This window comes from Hippocampus zosterae, chromosome 17 (genome assembly GCF_025434085.1).
Source record: "Hippocampus zosterae strain Florida chromosome 17, ASM2543408v3, whole genome shotgun sequence".
NCBI lineage: Eukaryota > Metazoa > Chordata > Actinopteri > Syngnathiformes > Syngnathidae > Hippocampus > Hippocampus zosterae.
Genome location: NC_067467.1, coordinates 5,079,033 through 5,097,198, shown reverse-complemented (window position 1 = coordinate 5,097,198; position 18,166 = coordinate 5,079,033). Strand labels below are relative to the sequence as shown.

At 44.1% G+C, this 18,166-nt stretch overlaps 4 protein-coding genes across 5 annotated transcripts; 1 reads left to right on the top strand and 3 right to left on the bottom strand.

The window, feature by feature from the left end:
• Positions 1 to 353: 353 nt before the first annotated feature.
• On the bottom strand, positions 354 to 5,405 carry cnp (2',3'-cyclic nucleotide 3' phosphodiesterase). Its single transcript, XM_052048379.1, has 4 exons — positions 5,251 to 5,405; positions 2,485 to 3,716; positions 1,954 to 2,081; positions 354 to 1,514 (listed from the first exon to the last, which is right to left on the bottom strand). Exons 2-4 carry the CDS (start codon positions 3,674 to 3,676, stop codon positions 1,062 to 1,064), a joined length of 1,773 nt encoding a protein of 590 aa, XP_051904339.1. The 5' UTR covers positions 3,677 to 3,716; positions 5,251 to 5,405; the 3' UTR covers positions 354 to 1,061.
• A 119-nt stretch (positions 5,406 to 5,524) lies between these two features.
• On the bottom strand, positions 5,525 to 8,275 carry odad4 (outer dynein arm docking complex subunit 4). 2 transcript variants are annotated; one of them, XM_052048392.1, is made up of 6 exons: positions 7,816 to 8,275; positions 7,319 to 7,450; positions 7,072 to 7,225; positions 6,886 to 6,941; positions 6,705 to 6,816; positions 5,525 to 6,398 (listed from the first exon to the last, which is right to left on the bottom strand). In XM_052048392.1, the coding sequence occupies exons 1-6, from the start codon at positions 7,939 to 7,941 to the stop codon at positions 6,187 to 6,189; spliced, it is 792 nt and encodes a 263-aa protein (XP_051904352.1). In that variant the 5' UTR covers positions 7,942 to 8,275; the 3' UTR covers positions 5,525 to 6,186. The 2 variants fall into 2 exon arrangements, with proteins under 2 accessions (XP_051904352.1, XP_051904353.1); XM_052048393.1 differs by lacking the exon at positions 5,525 to 6,398 and adding an exon at positions 6,467 to 6,577.
• A 119-nt stretch (positions 8,276 to 8,394) lies between these two features.
• dnajc7 (DnaJ (Hsp40) homolog, subfamily C, member 7) lies at positions 8,395 to 13,981 on the bottom strand. Its single transcript, XM_052048385.1, has 14 exons — positions 13,836 to 13,981; positions 12,230 to 12,318; positions 12,004 to 12,128; positions 11,811 to 11,924; positions 11,428 to 11,502; positions 11,240 to 11,358; positions 10,993 to 11,146; positions 10,743 to 10,907; positions 10,478 to 10,569; positions 10,292 to 10,365; positions 9,737 to 9,883; positions 9,494 to 9,646; positions 9,353 to 9,415; positions 8,395 to 9,211 (listed from the first exon to the last, which is right to left on the bottom strand). The coding sequence occupies exons 1-14, from the start codon at positions 13,961 to 13,963 to the stop codon at positions 9,174 to 9,176; spliced, it is 1,536 nt and encodes a 511-aa protein (XP_051904345.1). The 5' UTR covers positions 13,964 to 13,981; the 3' UTR covers positions 8,395 to 9,173.
• A 122-nt stretch (positions 13,982 to 14,103) lies between these two features.
• nkiras2 (NFKB inhibitor interacting Ras-like 2) lies at positions 14,104 to 16,828 on the top strand. The gene is made up of 4 exons (XM_052048397.1): positions 14,104 to 14,171; positions 14,450 to 14,559; positions 14,933 to 15,174; positions 15,320 to 16,828. The coding sequence occupies exons 2-4, from the start codon at positions 14,466 to 14,468 to the stop codon at positions 15,560 to 15,562; spliced, it is 579 nt and encodes a 192-aa protein (XP_051904357.1). The 5' UTR covers positions 14,104 to 14,171; positions 14,450 to 14,465; the 3' UTR covers positions 15,563 to 16,828.
• The last annotated feature ends 1,338 nt before the right edge of the window (positions 16,829 to 18,166 follow it).

Below are 18,166 nucleotides of genomic sequence, written 5' to 3'. Positions count from 1 at the left end.
CGACAACGCGGCACGGTGCGTCATAACATCATCCAGTTTCACTGAAGCACCTAAAAACGTATTACCCGTCTATGTCAGCGAAGTGTACTGACAGGCAGAACAATTAAATACTCTTCAGGCAGAAGATAAAATTAGCCTCTACTCACAACGCTGTTGTGTCATGGCGCTGATTTCACTCACATTTGTGTGAAACACCTTTTTTTCCCTAAAATGTACTTTATATACACATACATAGTATTGAAGGAGTTTATTTCTAACGTCACTTAAGTATTGCGTGACATTTGCATGAACAAACAAATTCGCACGTTAAAAAAAAAAAAGTCATGTCGGTACAAAACGGACAGGAAGCATCATTGCTGGAGCAACACACGATCTTTATTAAGTGTACAAAACAAGTGCAAAAATAGGGTTTCATTAGAGCTGCACAAAGTTGGACTTCCAAACCCCAAAAGGTTACATTGAAATGTAAATTTGTTGTTCAAACTGGCTAAAAAGAGCGACAAAAGATTTTGATTCACAGCGGTGTTTTTTTTAAGTGCAAGCAGCTAGAGGGGAAGGAATGCTAAATTCTTATGTCTCCCTTTCAAAACAATGCATAGTGCAAACGCATAAGGATACGTCTCAAATGCACACGTCACTAACATTTAAATGCACAGCTTTGGCTGACCTGCTAGTATTACAATCACTTTTTCAATGACGAGCTAGTCCATTTGACTAAGACAACGAAGTAGCTTTAAAGCAACTCCAAATAGTGTACCATGATGCAAGTCTGGGATTGGGATGCACACCGAGTACATGATTTCCACTCTCACCCAGGTGACCTAGGATGCTAGACTAAAGAAAGGCCCCAAAGGTTTGTCACCGATGTGTGAGCAGCTTGATGCCATACTGAGCCATGTGAACTTGCAGAAAGCTTTTTGGGTCATGTGAAAGGGGTGGGGGAGGGGGAAAAAGGCACACAAAGATTCCGGCTAGCTACATTCGAAAGCCCTTAAACTCCTATTTTGGAATTAATCAACCATCCCATCCTACGCAAGCCCCCCCCCCCCCCCTCCATGTATTCACAAGATGGCACAGTTTTTCTTCTTCTTGGGATCCCTTTTGCCCTTCTCATGGGATGGGCCCCTGGGCTTGTAGAAGCTGGAGAAGCACGCGGCGGCGCACATGGGCTCTTTGAGCTGCAGCATCCACCTCCCTTCGCCGTAAAAGCGCAGCGAGCCCAGCTCCAAGTCGGTGACAGGTTCCACCTCCGGTAACACCAGGATCTCCAGGAGGTCCAGACCCGTCTGGACTGGCTCCACGCCTTCCGCGCAGCCCAGGGTGATGTGGGCGCGGCTGCCCAATGGCAAAGAGGCGGCGCCGGGGACGGTAGACTCCGCCTCCTTTTCGGTATCATCGGGCCACAGCACGAGCTGTTCGTCGGTGAGGCTGACGCGGGCTCCGAAGGTGCGAGGCGTGACAAAAAGGGCGCTCACGGCCAGATCGAAGACAGAGCCGTACAATTCTGACACTTCCTGAAAAAAAAAAAAAAGATACAGCACCCATCAGTGCCAAGATGCGATACAAAGTATGGGTTCAACAGCAAGTATCAGGTTTTTCCCTCGACTGCGTCAGGATCCACATTTCCTCCAAATCAAAGTCTGTGTTCATACCGACCCGATAAGCAGACAAAAATATTTTCATAAGTCACAAAACCAAATGACTGGTTACACTATTTCAATATTTTGCCCAAAACTTTCACAGCTCAAACTGGCTTACTCAAATTATGTCATGGTAGCAGTCTGTTAGTTTTTATCACATTTATTGAAAAAAAGGCAAACATGTTTTTCTTTAATTTACTAATGTGAGACCAACAACAACCTTAAAACCAAGTATGTACCAAACTGATTTTTTTTTTGCTGCCATAATTCTCACAATTTCATCAACCCGTGCGAGCGAACAAGGTTGCCTTACTGGTTTCTCTGCATATTCTTTGGCGCCCTCTGCCTTCCCATAGTCGCAGAATTTGGTGGTGCAGTGGAGGCTTGTTTTGCCTTTGAAGTACTGCTCCAGAGGAATTTCCTGCCCTTCTTTCACCGACGCTGCAAAGACCAAGAAAGATGAGTCAGGGGCAGTGGTGACCACTTTAGTACAGATAACTCCAATCTATTCCAAAGTGTGTATACTTTGTACCAACGGGTCAAAACAAGATAATTTGAAGCATTTCAACTTCTTCAAATGGCAAACCGACCCCCCCCCCCACCCCAAAAAAAAATCTACTTAAAGCACTTGATTAAAATTGTGTTCATTTACTTCCATTTTGCACTTTATTGCATCATTTGAAATCTGGTTTGTCCCATTAGATATTTGGGGAGTGGCCACTAGATATTTTGTATTTAATTTTATTTAGCTATTTTTTTCATTTGCAACCCCCCCCCCCCAAAAAAAAACTTTCTGCCATCTATGCAAGCAAAAATTAAAGACTAAGCAAATGGCTTGACTCACAGCCAACAGCGTTCTTCTTGAAGCCGTCCAGGGCCGTCAGGAAGTCGCTGCCTGTGGATCTGAGCTGATCCTGCGCAGGTGTCAGCAGGAACCAGCCGAAGTAGAGCGGCAGGCACACCTCATCCAGTTGCCGCTTCATGGCAGTGATGGCAGCCGGCTTACGTCCGCTCATCTTGGCGAGGCGCGGCACGTCTGCGCTCCATTCCGTGCGCGGCGTGAGGAAGACCGCGACCATCCGTTGCTCCCGGGCCAACTCGCCCAGGCGGGCAAGCCGCTCATGGGTGTGGTTCGTGTCGTCCACCACCACCAGCAACGTAGGGGAGTCGACGCAGCAGGCCACCACCGCCTCGTCCAGGGCTTTGTGCGCATCAGTGGCGGGGTCGGCGCTATCCGCGTAGTCGTCGGCACAGAAGACAGAGCAATGGTCCTTGTAGGCGTCGGCCAACGCACGAGATAAGAAGGTCTTCCCGCTTCCCGGAAGGCCTTTGATGACCACCAGGGTACGAGAGCGGTACAGAGCATCTTTGGTCTTCTCATGTTTGAGGATGGGGAACGACAAGGAGCCGGCAGAGGGAAGCGTCGGCTCCTTTTCAGGCACGGGGTCACTTGCCTCGGCTCCTGGTGGAACTGCTGACTTGGCACTTGTATCCGGCTCGCTTTCCTTCTTTGGTTCTGCAGGGGGCGCAATTTCAGCGTCAGCCTTTTTCAACGCCTTCTCATGCATGGATGTTTCAGCTGGCTTCTCCGTGGACGCTTCGATTTTCTCGCCATCATTTTGTGCCCGAGCCTCCTTGACGACTTCTTGTGCCTCAACTACAGCCTCTACTTCATCAAGAACTTTCTCCTGAACCTTCTCTGGACTGCAAGGCTGCAATTCTTCCGGTTGCTGCTGCGCGGCCTCTTCCTGGGTTGGCGGCACCATTATTTCAGCTCCTGGAACCGGATTAGACATGGGATGCGGCTCTTCTGGCACAGCAACAGGCACCGGTAGCTTAGCTTCAGGGCTTTCAAGAGGCGCGTCATCTTGGACAGAGGCGGTGTTGCTTCCGACCGCGTCACCAGCGGTGTTCCCCGCGGGCTGCTGCTTTCCCTCCCCATCTCCTTCAGCAGCTGCTGGCTGCGTCACCGCCACTTCCTCCTGTTGCGGACTCGCTGGCATGTCGGAAACCTCACGGTTGTTTTCAGGGTCCATTTTGGGCTCGAGAGGGTCACCACTTCACATCAACAAGTATCTTAAAGCATGCAGAGGAAAACATTTATTATTATTTTTTGTAGTTTTATCATTTCGACCAAGAATTGCAGCGATCTGCAATCTTACGAGATCTAGTACATAAAACAGTTAAAGCATTGTAGAAACAAGTACAATATTTAAATAATCTTTTTACTTACTTTGATGCTAATAATTCTTACTGTAATTTGACTTTTTAGTCCTCATTGGAACTGGGGCATTTTTTTTAAATTTATCTCATGCAGAAAATTAAAACATTTTAATTGCACACTTTTATGCTCCAAAAATAACACATCTCAACTAAAGTGTCTCATTATAGCTCAGATGACGGATGAGAAAGTAAAACTGCTATCGCGGGTCTGAACATTATTCTTGCTCAACATTGTTAGAGTTAATTACAAAAACTGTTTTCTATATTCTGATTTTTTTTAAATAGTATTTATTTTCAAGGCAACATTCTAATTTTATGTTCAATTTGAGTTAAAAAGAAAATACCTGAGCATTAAAGGTTCAAATTAAGGAACTAAAATGGATTTAATACGCTGTTTGTACCCTCTATTGGAGAATCATCAAGACATATGAGGGAGGGGTACTCATGGTCTGGGAAAAACGGTCGGGGAACAAAAGTTTTTTTTTCTCAAGTGGGGAAGGGGGCGCAATTGCTTTAACGCGTTACATTATATTAAGAACTCTGGCAAAGCGACTCAAAACTACAAACATTTTTACGTAACCACGCCCATTTCTTATGAATTGCGCAACTATTTCTAATGGTTGAAATACATTTTACATCACGAGACCAGGCGTCGGGCGGAATCAACATGGTCCCGAAAACAAACAAGTTGCCCAGCGAATTACTTGGCGTTATCAAGCAAAGAAGAATCACTTGGTCATGACTGAGCAGACAAAAGGCAGTTCCTTTTTTTTTTAATGATGATGGCGGGCACCTGGCGTCAAACTGAAGAGCGCCATCTAGCGAACGCGTGGCAACCATTTTGATTCTTCAACAAAATTTCTGCTCGGTTTACCAGATGTGCGAACGTGTCATGTCACGAGACGAAATCCCTTCCTGAAAGTTACGCTTTCGAACGAAACAAAAGCGAAAACCGTGAATGATCACGTCTACAAACACTCACGTTTCTAACCAAAAGCGAAGGTTAAGCGGGCATTTTCCTTTTTAGTCAACATATCGATGCCAACAGCTGTTGTGTGGGTGACGTAGTGGATAAACTCAACTCGCGTTTCTCTCAAGATGAGAGAAAGCACATTAATTTGAGAGTTTGTGTCTTTAAAGGAGGCGAACGTGTTTAAACTGTGCAATATTACACTTTTAAAAAGCGACAGGGTGGAGGCATTCATGGCACACAAACAATTAACATGCCAGTCAAACCACGCGGATCAGAGCAATCCTAACTATAAATATCGTTTTCATGTGACAAAGTTTTCCTCCTCACCGTCAAAATACAAAAACGGCATGAAAAATGGACGCCATGAGCATGAGTTTTTCTTTGTTGTTGTCGGTGTACAGCGTGCCAACTTACCACCATTCGGTCCGGATGATTACCACGCGCTCCTCGGCATACAATGACAAGCTAGCCTGACACACCCACGCACACGCTCGGCTTCTCTTCTTCAAGGCACTGTGCGCGCACGCACGGCAGCGGGGACGCTCACGCTGGGCGGGGACAGAAGGCACGCCCTTCACAGACCGGAAATGGGGGTCAAATGAAACCGTCGAAGAAATGAAGCGTTTTTCTTTTTTTTGTTTCAATTGACGTAATTTAATGGAAATATTAAAATGAATAACACGTTAATAATTATAGCAATGGCAATGATACATTATTAATAATACTGTAGCGATGGTGAAGCCACGTACTTTCTAGCATGCTTTGCAGCACACTTTCTGTAAATAGTGGCTATTTTACAAATAAGTATATTTAAGCTTTCAGTGGGTACAAGTGAAGCAGTATGTGTGGAATGAAAGGATGTGGGCTGAAAGTCTTTGTTTTCCAATGTGCATTGTTAGCCCTCGTGCAAATAGCGACTGAAGAAAATCATCCTTGAACCAAAAACGAGGGCATATTATTAAGCAAGCACCCATAGAAATAGAACAGAAAAAAATCTACTGTAATTTTAGATGAAAAATTGGCCACATGACACAACATAAACCATGAAAAAAACAATATTGTTTGCCATGAAACATTTCTATTTTGCCACAAAACACCAACCGATTTGCCGTAAAAATATTACAATTGTTCAGCTATTAAGATCCGGACAGCATCTTTCAGAATTGCAATTTTTTTTCTAAGTATTGCTTTTAGTTTAGTTTATTTTTTTACAATAAGAGTTGGAATCTTCTTTTAATCTTCATGGCTTTATTTTATTTATGTTTTTATGGATCTTGAATTTACACTATTTTTAATATTGTGCTTGTTTGAGATGAATAAAAATTGAATCAAATCATAGGTGTTAGTGTCCTACATGCTCTTTACTGTAAAGTTTGCAGGTTTTGAGGAAGAACAGATGGGCATTTTGCCCCACTTGCTTCGTTGTCTTTGAGGGTCTTTGGGTGGATGGCGCGGGGGCTTCTGCTGGTTCCAGAAGTCAGCGCAGCCGTCCAAGAATGTGAGGCAACCCTGGATGACGTCATGCAGTTGCTCACCGTTCCTCGTCTTCCCTTTCCCCAAGTCTGCAGATCAGAATACACCCAAACATGATTAGATCATGACAGTTTGCCGTAAACGCGGACATATGCATCAGAGATAAGTGAAGCACCGCCCTGTCTGACTGCATGGTTGCTAAAGAAAGGCTAGCTCGCTAGCTAGCTAGCTAACAAGCCAGATCTAGATCAGATGGATGGATCCACATCTAAACATTAAACACACAATTTAATTGTTACAATTCTGATTAATAACAAGGATAATATAAAACAACATAAATGTTTCTAAGAGCTTTAAAAAATGTACAAAAAAACTAACATTAACAACAAACATACCTTCATCCTTTAACAGGCTCTCCAGATATCTCCTGTCCTCGTAAAACTCCCCCAGGTATTTTTTGCTCTTCTTTTGTGACTTGGAGGTGTGTGGTTTCTTGGCTTTTTCCATCTGTTGTGTGAGATTGGTTGTGTTGATCATCGTAATATGTAGAGGGATGACAAATTGATGCGTGACTACCTCTGTATCTTTTTGCTGGAGTTCTGCTTTAAGCTTCTGTTTGATGGCAGCAGGGACTGAGTGATGACATGTATGATGATAAAGACAAAATATAATTAATCAGTCCGGAGTTGGGCAGGAGCCCTTAGATATTATCAGGACATTTTGGACAATTGTATGCTTCCATCATTGGTGTAGGTGACATACCGGTGACGGCGTTCTCAATGGCCTCCTGAGCTTTCTGGATGCCCAGCTTGAACTCATGTACTTGTGGGCGCAGCTTCAGCCCTTGGTGGTAAAACACTAGTGCAAATTCAAATTCCCCCAAGCAGTACAAAGCCTCGGCCTTCTGATACAACCCCTAATGTGAAAAAAAACAAATACCCCCCCCATACGAAATATTTATTATTGATTCCAAACAAGAGTTTACTATGACATTGAAAAAAAAACATACCTCAAAAAAGCAATGGTCTTCTTGAAGTGAAGCTTCGGCGTCCCGCAGGGCTTTTTCGTACTGACCCATCTTTAGGTGGCACTTGGAGCGGCCCACGTAGCAGTATTTGTCCTCGGGTTTTAGTGTCAGAGCCTGTTACACGATTCAGAATATCCACTTTTAGTAAAGTGCGTGACGGCAAACAGAAAATTGGTAATTAAGTATGTTTTAAATACTTGGGGCCCCAAGAAAATACCCCACACTCCCAGGCCTGGCAGAAATTTTTCGTCACATTTGCGGTTTAATAGGGTGCTTCAAGGTTTGTTTAGCGTTCATAAATTTTTCCTGGATGTATTAAGAAAAACAGTTGGATGACTTATTTTCAAACTCTACAAAATGAAAATGGTCAGAAAAAAACACTGAAAATGATTTTTTCACGAAAATAGTTGTTCAAAGTGTTTTATTTAAAATCTGACCGGCTTTTATTGATGCGCATATTTGGATTAGTGAGCACTCACCGTACTGAATCTCTCCACTGCCTTCTCATACTCCCCTTTGAGCAGCAACCAGTCTCCATCCGCCATTATGGTAGAGAAAACACCCTTAGCCTTCGGACTTTTGCACTCAGACTCCGTTTCAGACATTCTCCCCCCTGATAATTTAGCTTAAAAAGCGGGAAAAAAAACACAAATGCAGGCGAAGAAGCGCCTCTCGAACTCCGTAACCTGGCAACCGCGCTAACAAATGAGCCAACAGCGCCCCCCATTGGAAAATATGTGGAAACGCAGGCTTTTAACTAGACAGCACATTAGGTACACTTGTTCAAGGAGAGCTAATGAGACTTTTAAAAGTTAAATTCAACATGTTTAACAATTACTTTTCAGGTACAATAAATGATTATTTATAGAATAGGTATTGCTGCCACACTAAAAAAAAAGTTCAACGTTATATACTGTGATAAGCGTCTTGTTCCAGTCACTGGCAGAGCCACGTGTAGGGATTTACATTAAAAAAATAAAAGACAGATTTAGCATTATGATTTCTATACAGCATTTGTAATGCTTTTATATAGTTGGTTATAATAACATGTAAATAGAGACAGATGAGGCCTCGACTTTATTGACACGGTTGATAAAAACAGGAAGGTGGCACAATGACACTATAGGCGAGGACGCCCTGATTTCTCTCACCTCATCAACGTCTACAAGAAGTATGTCTGGACCCGTCCCATAGACAACATTCTGAACATGTTCCCATCCTTGTTGTGTTGTGTTGCATTTTAATGGTCAGAAAGTTCTATTTTCCACGGGTTTTGTTGCTTGGATAAGCAGCTGTGACTGGCGCGGTGAAAAAGAAAAAAGACAATAAATATCAAAATATGATGCGAAAACAAAACAAAAAAAAACAACAAACTAATCACAAACCAAAATGATACATTCCAGTCACATGTGCAACGCACCGATCTGTGGATGGCAACGTCAAATATAAAAAGTGTTTATTTCAGACACACGATGGCCACTCCCACTGGCTTGGATGCCATTTCACGACCGTCCCTATCAGATACTTCAAATCAGAAAATGGCATTTGCAGTTTCATGCAGAGCGGGGAAGTAGTCTTTTCTTCCCGCATGGACCCCTTCAAAAAAAATAATAAAAAGTACCAGTAGCTGCACAACGTTCACTTCAAATGTCTTCCATGTACGGCAAGTTTGTGTTTGGTTGGTGCGTGTCTGTACGTGTGGTTGCATTGAGTCGATGGCGGAGATGACAAGGATCCGTATCTGCTCAAGGATACGGACGGCGGGGTCAGTGGGGAGAGGGGTGGCGTGCGTCAACAAGTCCTGACGAAGTCCCGGACTAGCGGGAGAGCAGAGCACTTAACCGAACTGGAAGAAGAAATTCCCTGGCCCGGAAGCTGAAAGGTAATAAAGTCAATTGTGTGACGGACACAATTAAAGTCAAATTTGTACAACACTTCAGAGAGCATGGACTAAAACAGCGGTTTGACACATACTGCGATATAGGCGGGGTGTTTCACCTCACCAGATTCTCTTACCTTCAAAACTAAAACCTCCCGGACCGCCAAAGAACGCCTTGAAAATGTTGTTGGCGTCGAAATCTGCCGCGAGACAACAACACATGAGTTTCCACAAAATGGTTGCTACAGCGTGCCATAAAGGAAGCCGCGCGCGCTTACCACCCATGTTCATGCCCTCGTCCTCCAGGTCCTGTCCACTGTCGTAGCGCGACTTCTTCTTGGGGTCCGACAATACGCTGAAGGCCTCGCCCACCTCCTTGAACTTCCTCTCCTCTTCCTTTTGCACCTCCGCGCTAGCGCTGCTGTGGCGATCTGAAAAGGGAGTGGAGATCGTGCCGAGGAGGAATTAAAAAAAAAAAGGGTGGCAGGGGGTGTAGGGTGAATATAATTTGGGTGACGCACCTGGGTGATGTAAAAGCGCCCGTTTGCGGTACGCCTTCTTGATCTCCTCCTCTGTGGAGTTCTTGTCCACGCCGAGCACCTTGTAGTAGTCTTTTCGCTTGCTTTTCTTCAGCTCCAGCTGTGCGTGTTCTAGTAGGTGCTTGTGCTCTACAACACACACACACAAACACACTTTTTTTTCATGTCTGTTTTGTTCCAGGCCACAGAAAATAAATCAATCCGAATTGAAGAGAAGTTTTCTGCTACTTGCGCTCAGCCAGGTTCTGGCGCTGGCCTTTCAACAATTCCAGCGGTGAGAGCCGAAACTCACGGTGAGGCAGACTTCTAATTTGCTCAGAGGACCTCACGGCCCGCCGAGAATGTTGGTATTTTCCAAATGAGGCTCAAGACTCAACTCTTTAGTTTAGCTTTTGGCTGATTTGATCATTTTGATAGATGTTTTTTTTCCCCAATAGCTAGAGATCAATCCTTACATAATGATTACTGAGTACGGAATGAGAAACTGATTCCGAACATAGTCTTGGTGTTTTGGCCCCAGCTAAGTTCGCTTCTTACCTTTTGTCTTCTCTGTCTTGTAGACTTTCTCGTAGTCACGAACCGCCTCTTCGTACTGCTCCGTGTCCATGTAGCTGCAAAGTCACAAAATGGACAGCGTGTAACACGACGGTGAAATAATACAATAAACAAAATTTTTATTAAGGAAAAAACAAACAAACATGGCGACAGTAAGTAATTTGGTACCATTGCGCTCGTCGCAAATAGGCCTTGATGTAGGTCTCGTCCAGCTTAATGGCGTTTGTACAGTCTTCAATGGCCTGCTCCACTTTCTTCAGCTGAAAGACAAGAAAGGGAAATGGGATTGTCTGATTGCGTTCATCTTCCGGCTCTCCTCCTTTAAATAAATTGCTTCTGATGAAATATTGAAACGGATGGCGTGATGGCACAAAACCGCGAGACGTGCAGTTTGTGACCACTCGTAATCATTCAGACAAAAAACCGCAAGTACCTTGGAACCCACAGTGGCTCTGTTACAGTACAGCTTGGCGTTGGTCTTGATGTTGTTGGGGTCTATTGTCAGCGCCTCCGAGTAGAGCACGTAGGCGACGTCAAAGCTGCCCTCCTTGAAGGCCTTGTTGCCCTCCTCCTTCTTGGCCTTCAGCGCTTTGGCGTTCTGAACAAAACCCAGAGCGTGTGTTAAAAAGCTAGGATACAAGCATTGAACCCTGAATGAACAAAAAAAACTCTCCAATACTGACTCTGCAGGCAAGCCGCGCTTTCTCGTGGTCCGGAGCCATGCGCAGGGCCTGCACGAAGAACTGGACTGCCTTGTCGATGCAGTCCTCGTAGTACAGACAAAGGCCGCGTACGTACAGCGCATCTGCGTTGGTGGAGTCCATTCTTAAAATGTCACTACGAGTGGGGGAAAACGGCATTTAAAACATGGCTGATGGTAAATGGCGGCAATGACCCCCGTTATTTGTCATCGCTGTCGCGTCAACAGACCTCGCCACGGACTGAGCTTCCGGGTAGCGTCCCAGCAGGGCCAAGCACTCGGCTTTCAGTATCTTGAACCGATGGCATGCCGAGGCTGATTCCAAAGCTCGGTCCATGCAGAAGACCACCTGAAGACACACACACGATGACGGAACGTCACAACTCCCCCCCCCCAGGGTGAGTGTCTTTAAACTCACCATGCGGTAGTCTCTCTTGTCGAAGCCGATCTCTGCCATCCGCTCGTATTCCAGGATGGACTCGGCGCTCTTGAGCTGAAAAAGTCATTTCGTGTAGGAGTCTTTTTATTTGAAATTCAAAAGGTAGCGACGACACTTTTGTGTTTTTTTTTTAAGCCTTCAACATTTAAATTCTGTGAAGATTAAACAATCACGAGATTCTATTGACGCTGCAGTGAAAGTGTCACCTTACAATTGGGACACAGACCAGATTCGGTGCCGGTGTCCTTTCTAACGATTAGCAGCTTTTCTTTTGTTTTTCACTTCTACGGGATGAACATGAATGATGAAATTGAAAATTGCCTCCATTGCATTCAATCAAGCACCAGAACCAACCGACTGACCTCCTGCCGGGCTTGGCTATTGTCTGGCTCCAACTCTAGGACCTTCTGGAAGCAGCGCGACGCCGCCATAGCGTTGCCGAGGGACAGATGGCACTTCCCCTCTCGCAGATGACCCTGAGAGCCACACGACATTATTCGTGAAACCAAACAACGCACGAGATGCTCCTACGGTGCTAAGAGTTCCTCAACGCACCTTCATGAAGGAATTGTCCAGCCTCACTGCTTGCTGGGAATCCTCCAAAGCCTCGCGGTACCGACACAGCATCATCAGCGTGGCCGCTCGATTGCCGTAGTAACTGGCGTTCTTTGGACACATGTCTGCATGCAAAAAATATAAAAATAAAATCCAGAGCAAAAAGAGTAGAAATGAAATAATCTCCACTCAGAAAGTAATGGCAAAGTCCATTAATATCATGTACCGATGGCCTTGGTGTAATAATTGAAGGCTTCTGCATAATCCTTCTGGATGTAGAAAGCGTTGCCTTGCTCTTTGTAGCCATCTGCTTCCCTACAGTGGACACAAATATATTTTATTTTGAAGTAAAACAAATAAAAGTGATCTTAAAGCTCTTATCCCAAGAGAGAGCACAACCACACAACACTTAGATTGGATAGTACTTAGATTCCAGTAATGGACAAAAACCCACTTCAATCAGCGCTAGGGCGATCAGTTTTTCGAAGTTTCCTGTCATTTGTCAACAAAATGAGCATCCGTCAGTGACCACTGCAGCTCTGTCACTCAACAGAGGAGACAGAGTGAGGGAGAAAATCCAATGAACTGAATGCCGCTAGTTTTGCCACTTGTTTAGAAAAAAAACTCAATAATTGGGCCTGAAAATTGTTACATCCAGCGACAAAGACTTCTGGAAACACTGAGCAAGAAATGTTCTTAGGTGCAATTTGATTGGTTGGTAGCATCTCATTTGGGGGGTGGGGGGGTGCCTGCAAGAAGCAGAAATTTAGCAGAAAATCTCGACAGCTCAATGTTCCCCATTGAGGGCAGCTGAAAACGGAGATGCATGTCTGTTTAAACAATTTGCATTAACACACAAGGCAGAGCGAAGCAGAGGGAGGAAAAAGTATTTTCCAGGACAACGCAAGCTTTTCTAGGACATTAAAAAAATGGGTTTCATTTTCCATGACTGGAATTTTCATTTTCCAGGTTTTCCAAGGATGGGTAACCATTTTTGTGTTGAATCAAAATAAAGCTTTTACTTTGGATAACAGCGATCAATTTGCCAATTTTATGGCATGGTACGGAACGAACCAAGAAATAAATCATGATTAATTTCTTTTTGTACGCTGTCGATTTGAAATATAAGGGGGCGGGGGTGACGAATGTCAGACAACTGCGGTATACTGTCGAGTATGTTATTCAGTCTCAGTAGCTCCAAACATTAACATACCCTATTCCACTGCATTAACTACAAATAGTTTTTCTTTGCCGTGGTATTGGCAACTGAGTACTAAGCGCAGGTATGGTATCAAAGTCCGATTTTGGTCATCTAGTCAGATTAGTAGGCAGTAGCACCATCAGTGACTGGAAGTTTCATTTTCCACTGCTGACTTTCACTTTTCAAAATGTAAGGCTGTGAACAGACAGCGACAATGTCCAAGTAATGCGTCCACTCGTTGGCTAAACATAGAAAGCTGCCAATGAACACATAACACCAAGCACGCCGCTCACTCACTCCCTCACAGTGGCTGACTGCCATGACTTTTTTTGGGAAAGCCTGTCATTGATAGTTTGAACGTCACTCAGAGCTTTCTAGAATGACCTTTTCACAAAAGAAAAAAACGGGGAAAAGGGAACTAACAACTTCACCACGTTAGTGTCAGGCGCATGGAGGCTGTCTGTGAGGACGTAATTGTGGGACAATAACACGAAGGACTCCATGTAGCCAAATAGCGACTAGCGTTGCCAGTTCTCGTGACACGATACCACAACTCGGAGGCGTGCAGATTTTAAACAGAACTCAAAGGCGTCGCCGGGGTTACATTTCGGCCGCTGTCAGCGCGTCCTACCGTTCCAGTTCATCGTCGCTGAGGAATTCGATGTCAGGATCCATGTTCACAGAATCACACCGCTCCGCCGCCATTTTGACGTGAATGTGAAGGGGCGGGCTCACATGCTGCAGTTGTTCGAACGCCATCGTAAACAGGAAGTTATTACTCTTGTCGGGTTCAATTAAAAAAACTACAATCATTTTTTAGGAGAGAAATTGGTTGTGTTTTATGCTTATACGTGAAAAAATGAATTTATTATATTTCTTTAATATTTTTTTTGATTGTCTAGTTCATACATACGGCTGGCACGCACGCAACACTACGTCATTACAACTCTCACTTCCGGACTCCGAGGTAATCGTCAACACACCTCTCCGCGTTCAGATATTTCATATTTTATGTTATATGTTTGATCTAAATTTCCACACATTGGCGTGTTTAGTTTCAAAGACGCGCTTTATTATGAGCTATTAATTTCGAGACATTAGCGATTCGCTATGTTACTGTTGCTTTCTGGGAGCTAACGCTAAGCTACTTTATTGTTTCATAGAGGAGGTTATCGAGCGAGCAAACGCAGAAGATCCGTCGTGGAATGTTTGTCAATCTGATTTTTTTTTTGTGCCCGGGAGCAGAGAGGGGAGCGTCATCATGGGCAAAAGCTGCAAAGTGGTGGTCTGCGGCCAGGCTGCAGTTGGTAAAACGGCCGTGTTGGAGCAGCTACTATACGCCAATCATGTCACAGGTACTACTCGTTATCACTTTACGACAAGCCCATCTGTGGCTTGCTCGACGAGCAATCACTTTTCCATCAAGAGATGAATTCTGGGCCTTTCATGCTAGGGCTGAGCAACGTATAACTAACAGCCAGGGGCGTAGACATCATTTCAGAAGTGGGGCCATTATCTAGAAATAAGCTTAATAGAACGAGAAGGCTATACTTGCGCCGTGCAATTGCTGACAGCCATTTAAAGGTGTACCCCATCTCTTGCTCCAAGTCTGTTTGGATAAGCTCCTGCACATCTCAGACCCCGAAACACTGTTGAAAAAGGATAAGTGAAGATGCAAATGTGTCTTCCCACTCTGTACTTTGCGTGGTCTCACTCATCTTCTGTCAGGTTCAGATCCGATGGAGACTCTGGAGGACATCTACATCGGCTCCATCGAGACCGACCGGGGCACCCGTGAGCAGGTGCGCTTCTACGACACCCGGGGGCTCCGCGACGGCATGGAGTTCCCTCGCCACTACTACAGTTTCGCCGACGGCTTTGTGCTTGTCTACAGCATCGACAGCAAGGAATCCTTCAAGCGCATGGAGGCCCTCAAAAAGGACATTGACCGGCACAGAGATAAGAAGGAGGTATATTTTCACTTTTTGTATCACCATGTATGTTTGTCTAGTAATCTTCTATGAATCAAGAATTGTATCGTAACTCTTAAAAGTATATGTTATACACACTGTAAGTGCACAAAGTAGGCTGAAAAATGCTGTGTCGGCTACGTAGGTGACCATCGTGGTCCTGGGCAACAAGCTGGACAAGCAGGAGGAGCGACGCGTGGACGCCAACATGGCGCAGAACTGGGCCAAGAACGAGAAGGTACGCCTATGGGAGCTGTCGGTGGCCGACCGTCGTACGCTCATCGAGCCCTTCGTGTACCTGGCCAGCAAAATGACGCAGCCGCAGAGCAAGTCGACCTTCCCGCTCAGCCGCAACAAGAACAAGGGCAGCGGGCCCACGGACGGCTAAAGGACTGATGGGCTAAAACGGAATGTACAGAATCGGGGGGCGGGTAGGGGGTATCCTTCTTCCTCTTTTATTTTTTTACACATACATTAAACATTTCAGATAATTGTGCTTTCATGTAAGTACTTGTGGTGGGTGGTAAGTACACGATGCGCCTTCTCTGCTTGTTACGTTTGACTGCGTTAATTTATTCCCAACAGTCTATGCTCTTCTCAACTCAACTGTATTTATAGATCATTTTCAAACAGCCATCACTGCATACAAAGTGCTGTACATGGAGCAACTAACATATACAACCGTAAAGCAACAAAGACGGTAGAAAGCACTGAACAGCAAAACCAAGAACAAATCCGAGTCATGCTGAGTCAAATGCCAAAGAATACAAGTGAGTTTTGAGGCGGGTTTTAAAGATGGGCAGTGAGGAGGCTTGTCGAATGTTCAGTGTCTTCATTTATTAGCATATCTCTTGGCCACACTGCTTTACATACATGGTTATGGATATTTATTTTCCGTCCAATCAAATGTCAGCCTCGTGTTGCCATGTCAATCTAATCTGCCTTGGGTGTCAAGAGTCAGTTGTGCGATTTGGGGACAAAATCTGAATTAAAGGCAAACTACAAGTAACGCTCGAGTGAAATAGGAAGAAAAAATAAGCTGCCTGTGTGCATTTGGACATTTTTTTGGAACGGGACAAACAGTCAAGCATACAAGTGTAAAATGAAAACTCCGGTGCAAGGCTACACCCACTTAATACTTGCTCCTGCCAACACTTCGACCATTAACACACTGAAATACAGTACATTTATTATTCAGCATTTCTGAAAAGTATATTTTGTTTTTGTCTGTGCTATTTAACAAAAATTGACCATGAACTGTTCCAGAAGGTGAATGTGACACAGTTACACGCTGGCTGTTGTAGTTCATATTTGTGTAATCTAGATGATTTCTTTACTGTAATTTGGATTCAATAATGATGATGTTATCACAAATAGTTTTTCTAATTGCGATGTTTATGTTAGGGTTCAGACTGTCAGTAATGTCACTTTGATGGCCATCCTACATTTCAGAGCCATCTTAGCACACATGCTGTTGATTGAATTGAATACAACTTTGTCATATGCGCTGTACGTATGAGTAACATACATACATTGATGGTCGGGCAAATGCATCACCTGTCATCGGAGAGATTTGTTACACTACTTTTCTTCAAAATTGAGTACATCATTATCCCTTTAGATTGCATGTATTTGCATTTTCAATAAACAAATGGAAGTATTTGTGCCCATAGGGTGGGTTATTGTCCTTGTACCTAATATTTATGTCACACGGTCCCTTAAGGCATTCATTTGTTCAATTACCATAGATCGGATAACCAGGTGTTCTCTTCAGGGACAGTGTAAAATAGCATTCCTCACACATCAAATTTTACATTTGCAAAAATAATATGGATGTTGTCTTCAGGGACAATGTGCAATCATGCTGTTCCATAAGTAGAGGCAAAAGTTTCAAATCCCCGTTGCTTTGTGCAGAAAATAATGTATCAAAAACTGTCACTGAAGGAAACAATCGTCTTCATTTCACAGCAAAATGGTATAATTTCAGCCTGTTGCTGGACGCAACATTGGTTTCATTCGTTGGATGTATAAATATGCAATGTAGTACTTATGTTTGAGGAAATTTGTAATGGTCGCTCGGTTGTGCGAAATAATGTGTAATTTCAGACTGTCCATGAAGGCAGCAGCCAACTTCATTACATAAACGTGTCCTGTATACTCTAACCATATAAACAACTGTAAACGAATACGGTCGACAGTAACTAAGGGCATGTAGTCGCACTGTTGTGCGAAGAAGTCAGATCAGACTGTACCTGAAGGCAACAGCAGACAAGCCCTATTAAGTTGCTCGTCAACGTGTTGTTGTCTAATTTAGCCAGCAGAGGGCGCTCCAGCATTAGTTCTCAGTACATCGTCAAGCTACAGTCGTCGCTACTTTTGTGAAGAAACTTTAATGTCCAACACGGAATTTAGTGTTGGGGACCTTGCTCAAATTCACAGAGAAATAACCATTTATTCACGACCATAACCTCGACCTGAGGTGAGGATTTTATCAGGCATTCAGCTCACAATTTTAAATAGATTGATAGACGAACACAAGCAATTTAAACACAATACCCGTCAAAAGCAAATATGAATGATAGTATCCGGGAGGCGTTTTAGGGCCTTCGGGGGACGTTGAGAGCATGGCACAAGGTCACAGATGTTAACGGAGTGAGAAATGACGCTCTCGTTCCGCAGTCGCGCTCACCACCTGCAAAGGTTAATAATGTGAGATGAGGAGAAAACCTCAAGTGGAACATTTATGAAGCGTTATATTATTACACGCTGCGCAGTCAACCTACCTCCCCACCTCCCACTCCCCAAGAGGGTGATTTCATCTCCTATGTCCCATTTCTGTCATGTACATTAAAAAAATATATATATTTCACACTTTGTGTTTTACTTACTGTATATTCATACAATGAAATCACATCTATGCTGGTTTTAGGAACAAATGTAAAAAGAAATATTAGAATTTAACAAAATACAGCGGTGCCATAAAAATGACATT

Coding starts and splice junctions, on each gene's coding strand:
- cnp (XM_052048379.1), bottom strand. CDS start 3,676: ATGGACCCTGAAAACAACCGTGAGGTTTCCGACATGCCAGCGAGTCCG. Junction 2,082..2,484: donor CAAGAAGAACGCTGTTGGCT/GTGAGTCAAGCC, acceptor TGGTCTTTGCAG/CGTCGGTGAAAGAAGGGCAG. Junction 1,515..1,953: donor AAGAATATGCAGAGAAACCA/GTAAGGCAACCT, acceptor TTTTTTTTTCAG/GAAGTGTCAGAATTGTACGG.
- odad4 (XM_052048392.1), bottom strand. CDS start 7,941: ATGTCTGAAACGGAGTCTGAGTGCAAAAGTCCGAAGGCTAAGGGTGTT. Junction 7,226..7,318: donor AAGACCATTGCTTTTTTGAG/GTATGTTTTTTT, acceptor TTTTCACATTAG/GGGTTGTATCAGAAGGCCGA. Junction 6,399..6,704: donor GAGCCTGTTAAAGGATGAAG/GTATGTTTGTTG, acceptor TCTGATCTGCAG/ACTTGGGGAAAGGGAAGACG.
- dnajc7 (XM_052048385.1), bottom strand. CDS start 13,963: ATGGCGTTCGAACAACTGCAGCATGTGAGCCCGCCCCTTCACATTCAC. Junction 12,129..12,229: donor TTATTACACCAAGGCCATCG/GTACATGATATT, acceptor TTTTGCATGCAG/ACATGTGTCCAAAGAACGCC. Junction 9,884..10,291: donor CAAGACAGAGAAGACAAAAG/GTAAGAAGCGAA, acceptor TGTGTGTTGTAG/AGCACAAGCACCTACTAGAA.
- nkiras2 (XM_052048397.1), top strand. CDS start 14,466: ATGGGCAAAAGCTGCAAAGTGGTGGTCTGCGGCCAGGCTGCAGTTGGT. Junction 14,560..14,932: donor ATACGCCAATCATGTCACAG/GTACTACTCGTT, acceptor ATCTTCTGTCAG/GTTCAGATCCGATGGAGACT. Junction 15,175..15,319: donor GGCACAGAGATAAGAAGGAG/GTATATTTTCAC, acceptor TCGGCTACGTAG/GTGACCATCGTGGTCCTGGG.